Source organism: Lupinus angustifolius, unplaced genomic scaffold (genome assembly GCF_001865875.1).
Source record: "Lupinus angustifolius cultivar Tanjil unplaced genomic scaffold, LupAngTanjil_v1.0 Scaffold_10_17, whole genome shotgun sequence".
NCBI classification, from domain to species: Eukaryota; Viridiplantae; Streptophyta; class Magnoliopsida; order Fabales; family Fabaceae; genus Lupinus; species Lupinus angustifolius.
The window spans coordinates 48,239-72,093 of NW_017718330.1; the positions used below are offsets into that span (position 1 = coordinate 48,239).

The window sequence follows — 23,855 nt, forward strand, 5'->3', positions numbered from 1 at the left end:
AAGAAAGGGGGCTCTGTAATCACCATCATCGGGGATCCTACTTTGACTCGGACCGAACTTGCTTATGGTACCTTCATGCAAGTGTTGCTAAAAGAGGGGGAACCGTCAGCTACTATACGGAACAAGTTCCTTGAGTTTCCACTTGAGGACAAGTTAATTCTTCTAGGGGAGGGTATTGATAGGGTTAGGCCAGAGCCAAAGCCTAATATTGAAAATGTATATAGAAGGGGAAATAGGAAAGTTGTTAAAAGATTCCAAAAATACCCCTAGTAGTTAGTTGTTAGTTAGGCTATAAATAAAGAGGTATTAGTATCTGGAATTCAATTGATTCCGGATCGATTTTGTTCGGATCTTCTTCTTTTGTGCATTCTTTTATCGGTGTTATCAGGATGTCTATGAGAAGACTTTTGGAGGCAGATTAAAATATTTGAAAAATTACATTGAGTGTCTACTTGTGAACTTTAAAACAAAAATGCACTTGTCTTAGAGCTGTATGTTTTTTAAAATGAGGACCAATGACTGAAGATACATAACCTGGAAGCACAGTTGCAAAAGCTTGATCCAAAACTTCAATACCCGCATCCCATCCAGTGGTGAGCTCCTCAAACAATGCAGCCGAACATATTAGAGATACAGACTGGTCATTTATTATACCACGAATCCATGATGATCGTACTGTTCTCATTTTTTCTTTAAACCCTTGATGGGCTCTAAGCAGTTGCAAACTTGATGCTTGACTTTGAAATGGGCTGTATTTTGTACCACTTCCTAAGCATGATAATATATGTATTGCACGATGTGAAGATTCACGATTGTCATAGGAGTTATTTGCAAGCTCCATCTCAGCATACCAGAAATATAAAAGAGGAGCATTGGACTGTAGTTCCTACTCCATAAAGTAAACAAAAGTTATTATGAAAAAAAACTCAGCCAGAATAGAAAACTCACATAAAAAAGCTGTACTTAGTTTAATAAAATTTCAAAGGGGCTACTCGTCTAAAAATAGACACCAAATATTGGTTAACACAAAGATACACAACACACAAGCACAAATACATATTGATATATGTTAGTAAGCATATTGAAGGAATGCTACACAATTTTTATACACAAATGAAGAGAATCTCTGAAGAAAATCTAAAAGGGCAACTAAGTGCACGAGGTTCCCACCTAGTGGGGTATGGGGGTAAATATGCGCAATCTTACCCTCACGAGCGAGGAGACTGGTTCCACAATTTAAATCCATGACCTCTAGGTCACAAGACAAGCAACCTTACTGTTGCACAGAGGCTCAACCTCAGGTAGTAAAGAAAATACAACAACAATCAAGCCTTAATTCCACTACGTGGGGTTGGCTACATATATAGAACGATATCAAAAGGTTCTATCATAAATAATGTTTATTGACAAAGCATTGATCTCTAGGTCTTTCTTAACCATATCTCTATAGTTTTTTCTTGACCTCTCTCTTTCTCTAGGAATTGGACTAACCTCCATTTGATCTACACTCCATACAGTACTGGTAATAAAGAAAATCTCTGGGAAAAATACATTGCAGCAGAAAACACAGTACATACCACAGGAAGCCCATCCACAGATAACAAAGCCATATCGAAAACTTTTCTTGCAAGATCAATGTTGCCATAATTAGCCTCTCTCTGTGCATATACACCACATAGCAATACATCCTAAAATAACACCCCAGCCCCCAAAATAAAATAGAAACAGTCAGAAGTAATTTAAGACAGATACAAATTGTGACAGCAAATAAAGGGATAAAATAATAGCATCAAATGCAAATGCTACTCCAATGAACAACATTTGTTCGACATTTTCCTAACAAATGCGAGAACAGTACTGTTGTATTTTGTGCACAATTGCACATACATAAAAGTTGTCCACATTGACACTTTGCTCCCTTATAATTTTAAAACCTATATGACTTCACTATATTTGAGCTTTCACAAACATATTACTGGTCATCCATAGATTATACCCTTTTGGTCCGACAAGGTTACCTATTGAATACCTATGCCAAAATCTTATGTCAAGTAAAATCATCATCACAACAAACCAAAAGTATTCCACTTAGTCCTCTCTTATCCTTGTTTCATGAGTCATTTCAAATTTAAAATATTTTAACCATTAGAACAGAAATAAATCATATATAAAAAGCTTTATGAGGAAAATTATATTCATTCATAACCTCAGAAATTCCAATTAAACACAAATGAAGAAAAAAATTACCTTAGCGGCTTAGCTTATCGAAATTGAAAAATAAAACCATTAAGTCTTCATTTCTAATTTTTATTTTCCAAGTTCCAACATTCTGTTAAACGTAACAAATGAAAATATCAATCTACATGCATTAAGATATTTCATTTTTGATAGTTGTAGTTTTGTAGATGCTAATGTTCTGTGCTACCCAAAAATATTTTACCATTACAACAGAAATAAATCATATATAAAAAGCTTTATGAGGAAAATTATATTCATTCATAACCTCAGAAATTTCAATTAAACACAAATGAAGAAAAAAATTACCTTAGCGGCTTAGCTTGTCGAAATTGAAAAATAAAACCATTAAGTTTTCATTTCTAATTTTTATCTTCCAAGTTCCAACATTCTGTTAAACCTAACAAATGAAAATATCAATCTACATGCATTAAGATATTTCATTTTTGACAGTTGTAGTTTTGTAGATGCTAATGTTCTTGTGCTACCCAAAAATAAGTTTTTTTTGTATGAAGGAGATTATATATATGCTACAGAGAAGGGGGAGAGAGAGAGAGACGAGAACCTGTCGATCACTTTTTAATAGAGACTTCGCCAAAGCTCGACATGGTGTAACCATCAAGTTAGAAGAATTCATTTTTGTAACATAAAGCTCTTCAGAAATAAGGACAGCTTCTTCCAATACGTAATTACGCGCAAAAACAGGCAAACAGAGCAACACAACATTCCTTAGAAATTTCATCATACCAGCATTCTTAGACAAACTGCCTGATATGAATTCAAAACTGAAACCAATGGGACTGCTTTGTGTTCGTGTCAAAACTTCGTGAAGGCATTTCAACTTCTCTAACATGGAATCTGGTAGATCCTCCAAGCCAAGGACATTCTCTGTCCAACTTGAACTGTTTGAGCAAATCCTGCAAAGGAAAGATGGGGTGCAAAACAATTGGCATTAACTTGTTATAACACAAACAATTAAAAGTTTGAATCATAAGGCACCAAAGAAGGAAGGACCCATTAATAGTGTTTGCATCTCTAACTATAAGATGGACCATATTATACATGTCTACCAGACATGAAAATCAAGGAAATCAAATACCCTTTGTCCCCTTCAGTGGCATGTTAGACAGCTAAACAAGAGTTATACTAGAGAAAACACCAACCCTAGCTTTTGAAACTGATGAGTATTTCCCACTACCAGCAGTGGTATAACATAAGCAATGGGAAGAAAACTTACGATTGAGATATCTTCCCACCATAGAAGTCAATGAATTGGGACACCAAAGATAGTCGAGCCTCTGCTGTGCTCAAGGAGAACAAGTACTCATTCACATCTTCATACAATATGGTTCTCAAGAGATGCTCATCCTCTTCTGTTTCATGAGCTCCAGTATTAGCAGAGGTTGTACCTATTCATGATTAACCAACATACTAGTATGAGCACCTTGTTTATGATTGAATTGCAATCTAATAAGAAGGAACTAAGTAAAATTCAAGCACAAAAATGCATATTGTGCCCGCACACACACAAACACAAAAACAATACATTTAGAGATATGTAGAATTGTGAATGGAGACTGAATATTCTACCTGATTTCCGACGAATTGGCATCCACTGATCACAATCTCTAGAAGACTCTTCCTCTGCCCATTTGATCCAGGTCGAAGCTTCATTCACTTCACCGCCATCCCCAGAATTGACATCAATTCCTAGCATTTTCATCAAACTTTCAGTATCGACTTCTGGCTCGACATCTTTATGTTCATCTTCATCTTGAATATCCTCCAGAACCAAATCATTGTTGTCTTCATTTTCAACATCGACAATGCCCTCCTTTTCTTTAGATAATGGTTCTGACCAACCAGTCCAACCACCAGCTTCATTCTCATGTGAGAGCTCCTCATTCATAACTCTCTGCCTAGTTTCCTCCTCTTTCTCCAACCACGAGGACCAACCAAGAGCTCCTTCTTCTCCAACTCTAGCACCATTACTATTCCAAAAATGCTCAAACAGTCTTTGCTTACTCTGTTCTGTGAGGAGCAAAGGTGGGCAAAACAAGCTAAATTCAATTTCAGCCTGAAACAAAGCAGTGGCTAATTCCCTATAACCAGCCTGCCACTCAAATCTGCAGAGACTGACAAATATATCCACAAGACCAAGTTCTAGCTGAACAATTACAGGATCTGATGAAGAAGGGTCAGCAGAATGGTGAACCTGCTAAAAAATGTTCCATTATAAAATTATTTTGGGGCTTCCAAAATATCCACATGATGTACAAAGTTGTTAGGCGAAGAAGCAATCTTGAAAAAGATGTGAAGTTGCTAAATTCTAAGATATCAACTCCATGACCTTCGACATGTAAGGCAAATAGTTTATACACCTCCAGAATGAAAGGGAAAACCCATGAACAAAAATATCTATAAATGTATATATGCATTAACAAGCATTCATTGGCAACATTGGAATTGATGTAATCCAGCTTGATTGGATGAAGGGTTCAACTTTGATTTTCTTGCAGTCCATAGATAAAAATGACAGTACATATGATATTATTGTCAACAAATTAACTTCATCCCCTCACAACCAACTTTAAGAATATGGTTGCTCAGTGAACTTGTTTTCTATTCCCTCTTTTATTATCGTGCATCCAAATAAGGGATTTGATCATTCCAGTCATAGAAAATGGAATCACCAATGCAAAATAGATGTACAATATTCACTTCCACACTAATAGAGAAAAAGAGGGCAAAGCATAAAAAAATGAGAACCTGCCTAGAGTGCTTGCTGCATGAAGCAGATAAAGCTTCAATGGCATGTGTGTACATCTTCCTAATCTCTGAAACCTTAAATCTGGAGAAGTTTCTCTGAACGACGTGCAAGAATTCCCTCCATAATCTGTAACTTCCAGAGTGCCGCAAAAGTATCTTCTCCCATCTCCCAATTAGCACATCTGAGTTGTCTCTCCTTTGATATGATTTCAAAAGGCAAAGCAACAACTCTTCGTTGTCTGGGTTAAGCTCGATTGCCTTCTCCAGAATGCTAATCTTTTTTTCAAGCGTTTGCAAGCGAGCACCTTTCTGTCGTTGCATCCCTGAAATCCTATCTTGGAACTCTGAAAAATCTAACCAAACTTTTTCATCATGGGGGTGCTCCCTTGTCAGCTTGTTGAACTCCCGAGTTTTGTTCAACATTTCATCTTCCCAAGATTCCTCAAGTGCTACAGAAGTTTCGGAGACAGAATCACTGTCCACAGCTCCATGAGATGTCCCAACATCTGATAAAGGTATAAAGTCATTTTGTGTCGTAGCAGCAGACAATTTTGGTGTAACAAGACGAACACGCTTAAAGCTCTTATGTCGTTCCAAAGCCATATACTTCCCAGACCAGTAACGACCAGAAGACTTCATTTTACTGTCCAATGAATCAACATCGCCATCTCTTTCCCAGAGTGAGCCACTCTGGTTCCACCAATACAGACCACGAACATGTAGACCAGATAATTTCAAAGGATTGTATGATTTGTACCGAGCAATATCCATTCTGCATGGTATTTATATAGAACTCTCATCATTCTTTACTAATACAATAAATACAATACTCAGACAAAAAGAACTGTTTCAAAGGGGAAAACAAACCAGCTTATTGGGTATGAATAAAAGAAGTCAAAGGTTTAATAGGAACAACTTTACTCTTAGCCCCAGATGACTTAAGGTGTTAAATTTCCGAAAGAGAACAATAATGAAGTATAGATTATGATACCACCCACATTTATTTCTCTACTTCAACAATAATTGATGTTACTTTCAGTTTTCTGGGTACATTAACTCGGACTCACCCAAACTACCTCATTAGTCCCAATACAGCCACTTGCCTAAGTGTCTAACAATAATGAAAAGATTAATTCTTCATAAAAGCACATAAGTATATACTCTATACCATTAATACCAAGAACTAAGAATTCACTGGTGTCCAATCATAACTCACATACAAGAAACATTAACATCAATTAAATTCATGAAAACCAGCTTCATCTCCACAGACAATAAAACCAGATACTCAAGAAATATAGTTCCTAGTCCTTTGCATTATGAAGATAAAAATGCATCAAAAGCATAGCACAAGTTCCATACTTCAATCATTCAACACCCAGACCAACACAGGCATCAACTCATTAGAAACCTTAACAACAACCAAGCTTTTTAAGTGGAGTAGGCCACTTGGATCAAACGAAGTTATGATGTCTTATCATAAATCATGTCTAACAAATCATTTACATATAAATTCTTCTTCATAGTTTCGTTTTGCCTATAGGTTTACTTGCTCTCTATCTAATACCTTTACCTCTGGTGGTTGGGCTATCCTCCTTAGTGAGGTTTCCTCACACATTCCTGAACCACCTAACATGAGATTCTACTATGTTTTCTACAATAGATACTACCTCAACTTTCTCTTTATGATTCATTCCAAACACTATAATGTATTTTGTCCACTCGTCCAACACAACCTAACAATATCACTTGAGAATGAATTATTAATTCAATTCAAACTCCCATTATAGTGATCAGCATGATAGCTAAAGTAATAATCCTAAAATAAACAAATTGTTACATGCACATACATCCAAATACAGGATTATCGTGGTTACCGTGATAGTCAAAGTAATAAATTAATAATCCTTAGATGTGATGGACTCCAAATCAACAGAAGTTCAAATGCGCGACTTCCTCAACTTTCCACAATCTTTTGTTAAATAGTAATAATAATTGAAAGCATTGCAGTCTGAATCAGCCCGAGCTCGAACATGTAATCACTTAAGGCGAGATTCTAATATCTTTTCTACACTAAGTGCTATTTCATTTTTTATCTCCATTGCACTCATTCCTATTCCTAACCCTAGTTCTATGATATCTAGTGCCCACTCATCCAACAAAGACTATTGGACCTTAACAAAATCACTTGAACATTAACCATTAATTCAATTCAATTTCCAATTATTCAACCCGATATTTAACAAACTCCTACGGTGTTACCTGTACATACTTCCGAATGCGAGGTTATCGGGATCTCCATGAGAATCAATGTAATAATCTTTGGAAGTGTTAGTCTCCGAATCAGCCCAAGCTCGAACTCGTGACTTCCTCGAACCGTAACCATCAAGTTCGCTTCTCTCATGCTTCCGCTTCTTCTTCTTTCTCTTCTTATCCTTCTTCCCTCTCTCTCTTCTCTCTCCATCGGATTCCGAAGATTTCAAAATCTCGTACGAGGAATGAAACGGTTGCTTCTCATTATTATCTTCGTCGTCGTCTTGCGATGGATATTCGGTGGTTTCGTGGTGGAGTTGAGACACGACGGCGTCGTTTATGATGGAAACGTCGGAGGTGAAGCTGGAGTTGCAAAGCCATTGAGGAACCGAATTTGTAGTCTGAAGAGATAAGGAATTAGATATCGAGAAAAGAGGGAAAAGAGAAGAAGGTTTTGATTCGTCGGCTACCACGGAAGACGACGGAGCCGCCGTTTCTTCCGCCGGCATCGTCGGTTTTTGCTCCATTTATTGAAAATTCAGAGATTCGGCAACACGGTTCACAGTAAAGTAAAGAAAGCAATGTTAGGACTGTACTTCAGTACAATTGGGCCGAGTTGGCATGAAATGTATGTTTGAACCAGAATTTTAGCCCATTAGTGTTAAACATTGTTTCTTATAATATTTTTAGGTTTTTGTAATGTACATAAGTATTAAACTTTCATCATGGTTAATATATGAATAATGAATGATTAATTGAAAGTGTACAAATAACTTTTATATTATGAGTATATAAATATTAAATTTTTAATTTTTTATTTATGGTATAACATTATAGTGTTGTTGGATCAATATAATTAAATATACCTATTGGAATTAAGGCTTATTTGTGTTGCATAAAAATTAAGGACCATTGTGCCCATTAACTACATGCATTATATTTATGGGAGGAATTCTTTTCATTATATTTACTTGTCTTGTTGTTATTGTATTTTCCATTAGCTATGTCGGTTGTTCAGATAGGATCAACAGTGGTAAGAGTATTACGATAACGAGGTTATGTCTTGTGTTATATCTTTCGTCCATTTTGAGTCAAGAAATAGTTACGGTCACTTATACTGCTTCTAGTATTATCAAAGTGTGAAGATGGTTAACGACTCATACCAACTTTTCACTTATTAATTTTCTCCTCTCCTTTATAAAGAATACATCATATTATGTTAAAATAAAAATGTTTTACTTACTATTGGGATTCAATAGCGAGGTTACAACTCGTATTGTGTCTTTCTCCTCGCTTTGAGTTGAGATTCGATTGTGGTCACTTGTACTGCTTCTTAATCCAACCAAGTTTACCAATTTTTAAACCAAAACTACGTAGTCTTGATTTCCTAAAGCATTTAGTGATACGTAGGAGTAACATTAATTCTTCTCAAACACAAAAATAACTATTTTGTTTAGACAATTTAATTTAAATAAATTAAAGGTATTTAATTCATGCAATTAGCTAGGATAGCATTTTATTAGGGCAGATGTGGTGTTAATACCTTCCCTGATACATAATCGACTCACGAACTCATAACTTTGATATCAAAGACTATTTTATCCAAAATTAGGCTTAAATTGAGTTTTCCATGTTTTAACTGCAAAAAACGTAATCGCAACTCTGAAAGAGGTCGTGTAGATGAAAATCGGGGCGATATAGTGTCTGACTTAATTGTATGTCAGATATAAGTTTCGTACGATACTGGTATGAACCAGTTAACATGTTGAGCCAACCAATATAGTACAATATTTATAATCATTAAGTTTGACTTTGTACTTTGCATGAGAATATAAATAAGTAAAAAATAATACAAATTGAATCATAAATTAATTAGATTGTAAAAGTAAGTAATATTTTTTATATTTTATGGCCTTTGATAATAATATTTGTGTTGTTTATTGATAAATTTTATGCCTAGTCAAAAAGCCTTACTATATTCTATCTTATAATTATTACTCTGACAATTAAAAGCAAAACATTTATTGTAGAATAAAAGAGATGACAAATTTTAATTTATTGTAAAATGTAAATTATTAATTGCAGCCATTCATTATTTCATTCTAGCATAGATGCATTGGATTAATTTGAACTTCTATACTAATTGATTGATAAAAAGATATTCACCTATCTATATAAATTCATTAAATGGTATTTTAAATTATTTCATTCATTCATATTTGAACTAGTGTTGTAAAAATCAGTTCGTGCTGACCGACCAAATGGTAAAACGGTTCTAATATCAGAATGATAAAATAATTAAAACAATATTACAATTATATTTGTCAAAACCGATCATACTGACCGATTTTCAATTGAACCGTACTGGTCAAAGCAGTCCATTTTTATTTAAAATTAGTTTTTTAATGAAAATAAAAAAATTATTGATTTTTTATTATATATGTACATATAACTTTACTTTATCGGTACGCAGTTTAATTAATGAATTTACAGTTGATTTTTCAAAATTAATATTAATATATTAATATGTATATCTATATCACTATATCATTATCATAACGGTTTGATGATTAGTACAATATTAGTAACACTGATTCGGACATAATGGATGATGAAATAAAGCATATCTAAAAACACGTGTTATTATTCCTGATAATTATAAAATCAATTTTGAATTTCACTTTTTTTAAAATGTGTTTTTTAATTTTTTTTAAGAAATACAATATAAAAAATGAATTTTTAAATATTTTAAAAATCAATTTTTGCAACATAAGCATGTACATTAAGATTCTATGGGTAAAGTTCTTAACAATATTTATATATGTTATATGTTTAGGAATAAACTTTTAATATTAATCTTAAGATTATAAACATATATGAGAATTTAGTTTAATAAAATTTTTAAGTGATAATGAGAAATAATACAAGAAAGTGAAAGTTAAGATAATAAGAGTTTGTTTGATAGTTAGATTTTGTAGGGAAATGAATAGAAAGAAAATGTTTGAGAGTCGTCTCATAAGTGTATTTCGTAGCTCTCAAACTTTCTATTTCCCTTCATTTCTCTCCAAAATTCGATTCTCAAACTAACCCAAAAGAAAATAAAAAACAAATGAGTTTTTAATATTTATATTGAGAACATCACAATTTTCTTAGAATAAATAAGATGACATATTTTAATATATTGAAAATGTTTTCTATTAATTGACACTAATAAATGTTTTGAAAGTTTTTGCACTCCACGACTATAAAAGGTGGCTCTTGAAGTGTTTAGGCATTTATTCAACAGTAATAAATTTCTCTCTGTGGCTAGTTACATGAGTACGAGGATGCGTGTCGTTAAATTAGCTTTTTTATTGGTTTTGATCATGGCATCAGGTTAGAAATAATTTTGTTTTACATTCAACCTCCAATTTGTCTTGCCTATTGTAAGAATCAAGTTTCCATATAATAAATTTTTTCCTACTCCGCTCTATTTAAACCTTCAAATTTTACTTCAATTATATTTATGTATAATACATTATTTTGTGTTCATGTACAACTTGTTTAACTACAGATATGTGCAAAGCATCAAATGCTCGTGATGGCAATGTGCAAATTCACTATGTGCCTGTTCGGTGTTCCTCAGACCAACGCTGTCGAAGGTATTTTGGTCCAATATGCAAATGTGTAAGGGGATACTGTCGTTGCCTAGAAGCAAAACTGTTTTACAAATATCGCAAGCAGACATCCCAAGAATGAGTACTAAAACCTTGTAATGCAATCAAAGAGTGTGGGTAAAGAATCAAGACCAGGAAGAGAATATGAATGAATTACATGATATTGAATTAAGTTGATTGAATAGAAAAACTATAATGAAGAGCTTATATAAAAGGAATAAAAACTAATCAACCTAACAACTAAAAACTAACTAATTAACTAACAAAAGCCTCATACAAAACTAACTCAAATAATAAAATATATTTCAACAATGAAGTATTGGAATGGACCATACACCCCATTGATTCTGTTGTGGAGAAATCACTATCTTCTCTAGTATCACTTTTAATGACAACGATCCAAAACAGTGTTAAAGCAAAAAATATTAAAAAATTCACCATATTGTAAAATTAGAATGAATCAAGATATAGAGGCACCATCTTTTATTAATACTAGCCTGGTATCCAAAAACAAAACGCAGAATGTGTGAAACATAGAAGTAGAAGATGCATATAGGCTACACCATAAACTTCAATAAACTTTACTGGTTCATCATCTTAATCTAATTGGATGATGATCAAAGATAGCATGTTACATCTGATGCATAAATTCCTTGCTTGTTGTTGCATTGCAGTAGAGGGGGTCCAATATAAAATTAACCTAACTAACAAAATACATTTTAACATTGATAATTGATTAACCATTTTGTTAATCAATTATCCATTACAGAATTATAACTACTTTAATACTGTGCGCTAAAATAATAGACTAATAATAAGGAATGATTACATTTTATCTAAATATATATAGAGTATAAAATTTATGCACCGTCGTCGCGCTCCAATTTTTGGTTGCACGACCTTATTTAGAGTTGTCATTACATTTTTTTCAGTAAAAAATGTAGAAATTTTTTTTGGCCCAATCACATTGGGCCTTGGACTTTGATATCCAGGTTCGGGAGTCGATTACACACTAGAGAAGGTATTAGTACCATAATTCCCGTTTAAACGGTACCCTATTATATTGCATGAATTATTAATTGTGTTATTATTATATTATTACAAAAAAAATTAATATTATGTCTGACAAAAGTGATCTTGGTCCTACGTATCCTCTTTATGGGAATCAAGAATACGTAGTTCTTTAGGTAGAAAAAAGTTTGATGGTTTGGTTAATTTTATTTCTAAAGTTTAAATTATTTTTTGATAACAAAAAAGATATGAGCGAAATATAACCCTTACGTCTGATACCGCATCTCATATTAAAACTTGGTTAAGAAACTCTAATTTCTATTTATTTATTTAAAAACTTTTTTTTTAATATGAGCGAAGCATAGCCCTTACGTCCGATGCCGCATCTCATATCTTAAAAGTGTGGTAATGTGATTTTAATATTTTTACAAATACATTAATTATATGACTTATCATTATCAAGTTTTATTATACATATAGATGAAAAAGAGTAGCGGTGATGAATAAAAAATTTAAATATATGTAAGAAATTAAACTTACGTGTACACATGAATGGACAACTATTAATTGAGAATAAAGACCCACAACTGAAGAGAATGTCTAGACCAACTCAATACATCTGTGTATGCACGTTGAGTATCTGTGATTCCAATGACTCAACAATTATTCCCAAGGCTTCATGGTAGTATACATATTTTTGCATTTTTAGATGATGGTTATGATTTTTGGTGGGATGATTTTGGATTTTGTGTGAAAGATAATGTTGGGGATAAAAAATGATTGATGAATAATTTTTTTGATTATTATGTATATGAGATTTTGAGGTTGGTGTGAATGAGAAATTTTGAAGTTGTTGTGGGTGAGAAATTTTGTATATGAAAGATGATGTTTAGAGGATTTCAGATCCGTTAGGAAAGAAAAAATGGTATGGACATTTTTTAGATTTTTATCAAGTGTCCCCTCTCCCCCTTTTCTTTGGTGAATAATGCAATCTATTTATAGCAATGTTATGAAACCCGAGTCGGACATCAAACCGGAAGAGGTTAAGCATAGGTTCTAATCGGTTTAACTGGTTAGGCTATCCGGTTGGACCGGACAATATTATAATATCATATATAATCATATATATGTATATATACACACATATATTATATAATTAATTAAAATATGTGAATAACATACTTATCAATATCATGTTTTGCATAATGCAAGAAGAATTGTTGTGCACTATGAAATTATAGTGTTTTTTTTTTAATTTCTTATAGCCGGCCGGTTTAACCAACTGGGTTATTCCGGTTTTACCCGGTCTAACTCGGTTGGACCGATTTTCCCATGGTCCAAAACGACTTGGATAGGGTTACCGGTTTTCAGGATATATGTGACCGTCTATTTAAACGGGTGACGGTTGGACCGGTCGGACCGTGCAGTCTGGTCCCAATAACTTTGATTTATAGGCTATATATTTTAGAACATGTTCAAATCAAATGCAATCTCCTAATTAATTCAAAGGAAAGGATAAATGGAAACTTGATTTTTTGTTTAAAATAATTTCAAGATTTGATTTCATCATTATGGCACAATAATTAAAAATAATCAATAATTAAAAATTCGAATTTACAATATTTTGGTTTCGGGATTCTTAAAAATGTCATTTATTATTAGAAAATGCCCAAAAAAAATTTCTTAAAAAGTTTAAAATTATTTTAACCCTCATGAGTATAGAAATACTACTTTTGACTCCAAAATACTTAAAAGTGATTCAAAAAATCTTGATCTAGGTTCAACTAACAAAATAACTCTTAAAAGCATTAATTTATTTTTGTAGAGTCATAAAAAAAATGTGTTCTTCTTATTTTGATCATATAAACGGAATTAATGGTATTTCTCATTATGAGAATTTTGTAGAATTGATTCTAACTAATAAGTGACCATTAAGTCACTTAAAAGCCATTTTTTTATTTTTCTTTTAATAAAATGCATTATAGGCTATTATGGAGTTTTTGATCATCAACTAATATTCCTTTCAATGTTCTCTTTTTATTTTTTAAAACAAATTATTGGGAGAGAATTGAAATAAAACCCATTAAATACTAATGAATTCAATTATAATCTTTTGAAATTCAACTTGAGATTCAATTTTATGAGTTAGGCCATTAAGCCCTTTAAACATTAAAAACATTTTTTTGTTATAATATTTTTAAAAAGGTATTTTAGGCCGGAAAAAATTGAATATTCACAGCTGCCCTTCTTTAAACCTTCAAAATTTTCCCGCTCCACTCTATTTAAACCTTCAAATTTTACATCAATTGTATTTATGTATGATATATTATTTTGTGTTGAAGTAAAATTTGTTTAAATACAGATTATGTGTAAAGAATGATATGCTCGTGATCGCAATGTGCAAATTAACAATGTGGAAGTTCGATGTTCATCAGACCAACGCTGTCGAAAGTATGTTGGTCCAACATGCAATGCAATCAAAGAGTGTGCACTAAAATAATAATGAAATAATAATAAGGAATGATTACATCTTATCTATATATATATAAACATATGAAAATATGAATTAAAACGTATGCCTTTAACATTTTCCATATCCCCTCTACGGATTTATGGAATTTTATTTATTTATTAAATAACACTTGATTAGAGAGGTTAGTATAGTTTTCCATTTTCTGTAAAAAAATTAATCTCAAAAGTGAATATATTTTTATTGACATTAAAAATATAGTGATTACCATTGAATCAATGACTATGATTATGGCAAGCAATGATATGTATGTTAATCTCAGGGTTCCAAAATCAATTGCCACATACTACACATTTTGATAAAGAATATGAGATGAAAACAAATAAATTGAAATACAATAAAGAAATATCTCGAAATTTAAGATCTATAAGGAAGCCTGAGAAATTATTTTCGGCTGTATGGATTTAGATCTGACACTTCGTATGGAGAAATACATTTCCACTGCGGAAAACCTCGATGGGGCTAAAATTGAGAAATGGGAACGCTCTAACCGAATGTGTCTGATGATCATGAAACGCTCTATTCCAGCTGTGTTTCGGGGCTCTATATCTGAGGGTGAAAGTGCAAGGAAGTTCCTTGAAGAAATAGAACAGTTCTTTGCCAAGAATGAAAAGGCGGAGACGAGTAGCCTTTTGGCTAAACTCATCTCCATGAAGTATAAAGACAAATGGAACACAAGGGAGTACATTATGGAGATGTCAAATCTCACATCAAAACTCAAGTCACTTAAGTTCGAGCTTGGTGATGACTTGCTCGTACACTTGGTTTTGATCTCGCTTCCTGCATACCTTGGGCAATTGAAAGTGAGTTTTAACACTCAAATGGACTATATGCAAGAGGAAGAGAGACTGCGGAGAGATAAGACTGGAAGTGCTCGCTTAGCTATGACCTCTCAGAATAAGATAAGAAAGAATAATAAGGATGTTGAAGGCTATTTGTGTTTTTCCTCAGAGAATGTGGAATTGTTCTGCAATACACTATGCTAGGCAAACCTAGCATGAAGGGTGTCGTTGAACGATTAAACCAAACTCTTAAGGATATGGTGAGAAGTATGACTAGTTATTCTTCCTTGCCAGAGTCTCTTTGGGAGAAAGCTTTAAAGACCGCAATTTACATCCTTAATAGGGTGCCAAGTAAAGCAGTTAACAAAACCCTATATGAGCTTTGGACTAATAAAAGACCAAGCTTGAAACACTTGAACATTTGGGGTTGTCTAGCTGAGGCGCGATCTTATAGGCCGCATGAAAGAAAACTGGACTCAGTTAACCACTATTTTGCTGGCTATGCTAAATGCTCTCAGGGCTATAAATTTTATGATCTCACTTCAAGACTTTTTTGAAACGGGAAATGCAAGATTTCTTGAGGAAGTTGATTTTGGGAGGAAGAGAACATAAATAATGTTGTTTTTGAGGAAGAACCTATCACTATTGGTGAACAATTCTTGTGCATATTACCATTCAAGGAATAAATTTGGTAATAGGAGATAATGTTCATAATATTGTCCCTAACAATATTTCAGAGCAAGACAACAATGAGGTTCTCCCTCAAGGACCTATAGATCAAATTCAACAACCTCAAGAAGTAGAAGTGTCATTAAGGAGATCCACTCGAGAGAGGAGAAGTGTAATTCCTGATGATTATATTGTACTTATTCAAGAACATGAAGATGACATTCGGTTAACATAAGATGATCCATTGAACTTCTGTCAAGCCATGAAAATTTCTATTTTTAAAAAAGTGGATCGATACCATGAAAGATGAGATGAAGTCTATTCATGATAATGACGTTTGGGATCTTGTTGAATTACCTGAAGGTGCGAAACCTATTAGTTGCAAATGGATATTTAAAATCAAGAGGGATTCGAAGGGTAATATTAACAAATATAAAGCTCGTCTAGTAGCTAAAGGCTTCACTCAGAAAGAAGACATTGATTATAAAGAAACGTTCTCTCTAGTATCTTCAAAGGATTCTTTTAAAATAATATTGGCACTAGTAGCTCATTTTGATTTAGAGCTACATGAGATGGATGTTAAGACTGCGTTTCTTAATGGTGACATTAAGGAAACTATCTATATGGTGCAACCAGAAAACTTTGTGTCAGCTAACTCAAAGTCAATGGTATGCAAATTAAAGAAATCCATCTATGAACTCAAACAAGCTTCTCGTCAATGGAATCACAAATTTCATCAAGTTAATACCTCGTATGGTTTTGAGGAAAATAAAGTTGAAGATTATGTATACCATAAGTTCTGTGGGAGTAAATTTATCTTCCTAGTATTATATGTCGATGATACATTGCTTGCTAGCAGTGATATGAGACTATTGCATGAGACCAAGAGATTTCTAATGAAGAACTTCGAAATGAAGATCTTGGGGAAGCTTCTTTTGTATTAGGTATTCGAGTACTGAGAGATCATTCTCAAAGTATCCTAAGGTTATCACAAGAAAGCTATATAGATAAAGTCCTGGATAGATTTGGCATGAAAGACAGTAAACCAGGGATACCCCTATAGTTAAGGAAGACAAATTTAGTCTCGAACAGTGCCCCAATAATGACCTTGGAAGATACGATATGCAAAAGATTCCTTATGCATCTGCAGTAGGAAGTCTAATGTATGCTCGAGTTTGCACACATCCCGACATAGAATTTATTGTGGGAGTTTTGGGCAAATATTTGAGTAATCCTGGAATGCATCATTGGAAGGCAGTCAAACGTGTGATGCGTTACTTGAAGAGAACAAAGGAATGTCTAGACAGTAGACAATCCACCTCTAGATATGTGTTTGTATTGGTTGGAGGTGTTATATCTTGGAAATCTGCAAAATAGACACTCATAGCACCTTCAACCATGGTTGTAGAGTTCATGGCTTGTTTTGAAACATCAGACCATGGCATATGGTTGCGGAAATTTTGTCAGTGGCTTACTGTGGTCGATGGTATTGAAAGATCATTGATGATTTATTGTGACAACAAGTCTGTAGTTCTTTCCTCCAACAACAATAGGAGTTCTACAAAGTCAAAATTTATTGACATAAAGTTTCTGGTTGTTAAAAAAAATGTTCAAAATGTTCAAATTTCCATAGAACATATAAGGACAAATTTTATGCTAGCTGATCCACTGACTAAGAGTTTGGTACCTAAAGTCTTTCATGAGCATGTTGTTCATATGAGTGTTGTTCCTTAGGATACCTTAGTTTAGTGAGAGTCTATATGTTTTATGATTTACTTGGGATGTTATATACAATTTTTTTATGCATAATAAAGTTGATGGTTTATTGCTCCATTTTAAAATTGTGCATTGTAACTATTGTGTTACAATTAAAGACTTTCAATTGATCTCACTAAAGAACAAAGAAAGACCAGTTAGAAATAGACATGTTTGAGATCACATTGCATGAAATTTCCACGTCACTCATCCATATTTGATCTATGTCATTGAGTATATTAATATGGTGATCATCGTGGTCGAGCCAGGCTTGCATGTGATGAAAGTCGCGGTGGTTTCATAGTTGATATATGAGATGGACCAGATTGTATTAAGGAGAAGTCTAAATGTAAATAGCATACGAATGCGCACCTAAAGAACCTGTGATATAATTGTATTAGGAAGATATGAAGCCCAAGTGAGAGATTGTTAGAAATTTATAATTTCTAATTAAGGTGATCATCATATATTTGATATAATGATATCAACTATTTGTTTCACGGGTTATATTACAAGTGATATAATTACTAGCACCCCATAGATTTCTAAAAGCTGGTAACGAATGTGGGCTTAATGGGTGGATACCCATCAGGTTAACCTATATGAGATAATGAGAACTCTATAAGTTAACACATAAGGAAGGTTATGGTCCCCAATACACCAAATCACAAATAGTTTTCACTTCTCCTCATTAGAGAGAAAACAAAGGTCCCAAAAGGAATTAAGGATTTGGTTGAGGAAGGTAATCATACCAAAACTCTCTCAAAATGTTTATCAAAGTAGTAGACTAAAGAACATGGATTCCGGGATTCAAGTATGACTTTATATGCTTTATATTATGTGTGAGAATCATGAGATTCAAGATCCTAGGATTGATATTTCACCAACAGGAAATATCTAATAGTTATAACATGCAAAAAATTCCATTGAAAATAATTAATTCATTATGATGGATCAAAATGCATGAACTTCTGAATTGATGAGTTACTTCAAATGTTGGGGAGTTTATCATTGAATCATTTCATTGTTAACTTATTAACATGCATGGATAAGTGTTCTTTCATGGTTTCTACTTTGCCTTTCTAAATTTCCAGGGCTTACTGTTATCACTTTGTTCCAAGAAAATCATGTCTCCATGTACTAAGTTAATCAATTTTCATAGAATAATGTACAAATATTAAATTATGTTATTATAATTTTTACTTTTAATTAAATAAGATTTTCTGATTAGATGGGAACAACAATGGAACACCAGATGAGACAGATTATCCCTATCCCAATAAAATAAATGGATTATAGAGAGTGCAAGTTTTCTTGCTCTGTGGATTTCTTTATTCATTATCATTCCCTCACAAGTCCTCTAGAGCTATTGTCCTCATTTCATACGCAAAACTGGAGAAAATTATAGTAATTTTGCTGTTCTTTGTGTATTATACTGGAAAGCGGTGGGTTTCAAGTTCCAAGAGCAAAGGGTGCTTTTGAGGAGAATGTTTGTAGCATAGGGATGATAATGAGTTTGGTTGGGTCTAGGTAGTGCATTACCCATATCCGCTCTGTTGCTTTATTTTTGGACACAGACCCATCCCTGACCTATGCTGATACGTGCTAGGTCTGCTACCCATAGGTCCTTGGGTACCTAGCCGATCAGTGAGTGCCCACAAATTAAAAAACATTAAAAGTAATTTTTGGTAATTTATGTAATTGTGTATTTGTTCACGACAATCTTATATGTTATTTAGGTAATAAACAAGAGAAAAAATTATAAAAAACAATTTAAAGTTTTAAACATATTTTAAATTGACTATTTCAATATTATGAAGTAAAATTGACTTAATAAGAATTGTTCAATCAACATAATATTATATTATATATCAATTAACAACATCATATTACTACTTAACAATGTAATATAACTGTTTAACAACATATCAATTATATTGACGAATTAACAATATAACATTATGAGTTAATATATATATATATATATATAATGATTCACATATTCCACATCTTAGCCATCAATTTTAGGGAAATCTGATGGTATAGATCTACTCACTAATTCAAACCATTAGATTTTTCTATAATTAATGACTAAGATGTGGATAAGTTGTTTAAACTTACTCTTGGAGTAAGTGGATCCACATATATATATGAAGGAAAGAATAACATGTCTGAATCTCCATTGGTTTGGGTACCTCATTGCCCAGACCCAGACTCATCCAACAGTGGGTCTAAAAATCCCGGTCTCATTACCCAGGGTCCCAAAACATGGATCCAAACCCGACTCATTGCAGATATTTTTTGCGGGTACCCACAGATCCGGGTATCCATTATCATCCCTAACTACCATCATTTTAACCAATCTCTTGCAATACCAATTTTCCATTTCTTTCGGAATTTGGTTTATCTCGTCAACTTTCTAGCATTGTTAAAACAACTCAGGTTTGCTAGAAAATATGGCAAATTCAAATTGTAATTCATTGAGCTCATTGAAAACTTGGAAAGTGTTATTAATCCCCATAAAATGTTATCCATCCTAATTTTGGGGTAACAGAAAAGATGTATTGCCATAAACTTTCTTTTGGAAGTAGCTATTAAACTTTTTTGTCTTGTGTTCATTACTTCATTATGATACAAGTATAAAAAGGAAACTTGCTTATTGAAGACCAGCAAAACATGTAAATCCCATTAAAATCAACATGTAACATGTATTTTAGGTTGAGGTGGACTATTAAATTTTGTTTGGGAGTTACGATAGAAAAGGAAGGAGAGAGATCAAAGGGTTAGTAATGGAGAGGAATGGAAGGGAAAATGAGGTCTTGTTTGGGAGTATAAAATTTAGATGAGAAAGAGTAAACTAATGGTAATGTAAGAATATTTTTTATTTTTCCTTTAAAAATGTAATTAGCAATGAGAAATGGGCAATAATATATAATTATATAATATTACTAAAAGTATTTAGCTATTTTGGTATTTTATCTCCAAAAAACCTCAAATAAATTGGGGGAACTTTAAAATAGACACATATATGAATACCAATTTTGTCCTGCTCAAAATACATTTTTCCAAAAAAAATTATAAACAAATAAAAAATATTTTTTTTGGCTTAATGACCCAACACATAAAATCTCAACTTGAATTTCAAAGAAGGATTTAATTGAATTCCCTCACAAAATTGTTTCCAAAAAATAAAGGAAATTTTGAAAATAGTATTTAATGGATAATCAATAAGGTAATGATTACTTATATTTAATCCATTTTCGTTTTTTTATGTAAAGGAAATTCAAAAATGATTTTAAAGTGACTTAATGATCACTTATTAGCTAGAATCAATTCCTTAAAAATTGTTTACTATGATAAAATTCATTATTTGCATTTTTGAGAAAATATATTTTACGATCCTCCAAGGATGAAACTTTTTTAAGGTTTCAATGAAATTTGAACTCAAATATCATTTTTTAGAGTCAAAAAAGTTATTTTAGATTTCTCAAGAATCGTTTGGTCGTGTTCTAGGTAACACTTTTTAAAAGTATCCAAAAAAAAATAACAAATATTTAAAAAGGCAAATTAATGACTACCAAATTTCAAAACTTAAAATTTAAAGACCATAATAACAAAAATTATTTTGTTGGTTAAATTATTTGAATGTGCAAATCTTGCATTGAAAGCTACTTAACAAATTGACAAGCCATTAAAAAGATTGCACTAAAGAATGATTTAATCACAATTTAATTGCTAGTTATAGCCTTGATTCTCTGGAGTATATAACAAATTGAGCCATGTGCAAAAATTAGCATTAAGTAATGATGGAAATCAGATTTCTAATTTGGAATTAATAAGGAAATAAAATCAAATCTCAACATTGATTCTATCCTATGAATTAATGGGTAGTCTTGGCTATAAAAAAAGAGAAAAAACCACACCATTTTTTTTTCTTTCCTAACAAATCACACTCCATTAAAAATTATCTATTCTCAAAAAAATCTTCCAACAATCTCATCCATTCTAAAAAATCCTTCACCCATCATCTATTTCCAAAAATCCTCCATCCGCAATCCCAAAAATCTATCATAAACAACGGGTTCATATCATCCATAACAATTCCAAAATATCCCACACACAACCACCTTTCAACTCACTCATCAATTTCTCATTCATGTTTTACTCAACCACAAATCCCTAAGAATTTCATCCAGAAATTCTTTCATCCATCGTCTATTCTCAATAATCCTCAATCATTCTCTAAAAATAAAATAAAAATACTCTCATCAATCATTTTCTTTCCTAAACATCATCTTCCACGCACAATCATCAAAAAACAACCATCTTCAACCAAAAAATAATAATCCAAGATCTCCCATACACAAAAATGAGAAAAAAACAAAAAGAAACTTAGGAGAAATTATAATTGCATTAGAATACACGGTAAAGAAACTTCAATTACATGTCAAAGTCATGTCTCTGAGTTTGTTTTTGCGCACAAATTTCCTACCTACTCGCCATTGGTTAACCTTTTTTGCACCATTTTTCCTGAGAGTTACAACATTCCATTGTTGTTGGAATAAATATGAGAGATATGTCATTTTCATTACTTTCTTTTATAGTATTTTTATTTTTGTTATAAATAATTGCATTAGTAATAATAATTATCATGATTGTAACATATAACTATAACTACAAAAAAATAAATGTATAAACAATACACTCTTTGCATACACACTACAACATTCTTTTTAATAATATTTAATTTTGAAGCAAAATAGGTAATTAATTAGTTTCTCACCATATATCAATTGAAAATTTATTCAAAATATATATAAAACAAAGATCCATGAGTCAATAAAAAATGAAATCACATTACCAAAATTTTAAGATATGAGACGCATTATCGGACGTAAGGGCTATGCTTTGCTCATATTAAAAACGGATTTTAAATAAAGAACAAACAATGGAATTTCTTAACTAAGTTTTAATATAAAATGCGGTATCGGACGTAAGAGCTATACTTCATTCATTTTAAAAAATAATAATTTAAACGTTACTTCTTTTAAGAAATAAAATCAACCCTACAAACAAACTTTTTCTACCCAAATAACTACGTAGTCTTGATTCTCAAAAAGGGATACGTAGAACCAAAATCACTCTTGTTAGACATAATAATAAAATAAAGTTTTTTTATTAAAAATATAATAATAACATAATTAATAATTCATGCAATATAGTAGGGTACCGTTCAAACGGGCAACTGGGGCGCTAATATCTTCCCTAGTATGTAACCGACTCCCGAACCTAGATATGAAAATCCAAAACCCAATGTGATTGAGCCAAAAGATTTTTCTACATTTTTGTCTGGAAAAAATGTAGTGGCGACTCTAATGAGGTCGTGCAGCCGAAAATTGGGAGTCAATGAGAATTAAATATAAATGGTGGATGATATAATGATAATGTATAAAACTCATACATTGTCCGTGTATATATTTTTTCTCATGCTTATATATATATATATATTATGTACTTAAAAATAAACTTTTAATATTAATTATAATTCATGTCAATGTAATAAAATATTAAAAGTGAGGATGAAAATCATGGATGAATTTGCTCAAATTTAAATTTCTTGAATATTAAATGAAATTGAAAAATCAAAGAACGTCATTTGTTTTATTTTTTTTATCTTTTGGATGGATTGAATATTCATCTAAATAGATATATTCATTGGATATAATGAATAAATTCAAATCAATTTATTACTAAAGTTATCTATTGAAACTCATCCATTTAAATTTATTAGCTCTAATAGATAGATTTGGATGAATTTAATATTATTGATTTGGATGGATTGTGAATGATTTTGACAACTCTAAAAAATGTTTGTTTTATATACAGTTAAATATAATAAATATATATATATACATAAATAGAATGAGTCTGTTTACACCCAAGTTAAGTTATACTAATTACACTTAATCTCAATAATTCATTTTCTTAAATCCAACGGACTAAATGAGTGAAGGAATTGAAATAAATGATGATAGAGAAAAAGAGAAATCTTAAATAATTTTTAAGCTTCACTCATTTAATACGTTGGATTTAAGAAAATGAATGCATGACTGAGATTGAGTGTAATTGGTGTAGCTTAGTTTGGAAGTAAACAGATCCCTCCTCATATATAAATATAATATATATATATATATA

General features: G+C 32.1%; 1 protein-coding gene across 2 annotated transcripts; it reads right to left on the reverse strand.

Moving 5' to 3' along the window:
- Window positions 1-534: 534 nt before the first annotated feature.
- On the reverse strand, window positions 535-7,859 carry LOC109337754 (protein NRDE2 homolog; the record flags this gene model as incomplete). 2 transcript variants are annotated; one of them, XM_019574795.1, is given in 7 exon segments in its annotated part: window positions 535-886; window positions 1,578-1,688; window positions 2,801-3,152; window positions 3,473-3,644; window positions 3,826-4,450; window positions 5,005-5,776; window positions 7,267-7,859. In XM_019574795.1, coding segments are annotated over 7 exon segments (2,902 nt in total), but the record flags the coding sequence as incomplete, so codon positions are not given.
- Window positions 7,860-23,855: the final 15,996 nt, after the last annotated feature.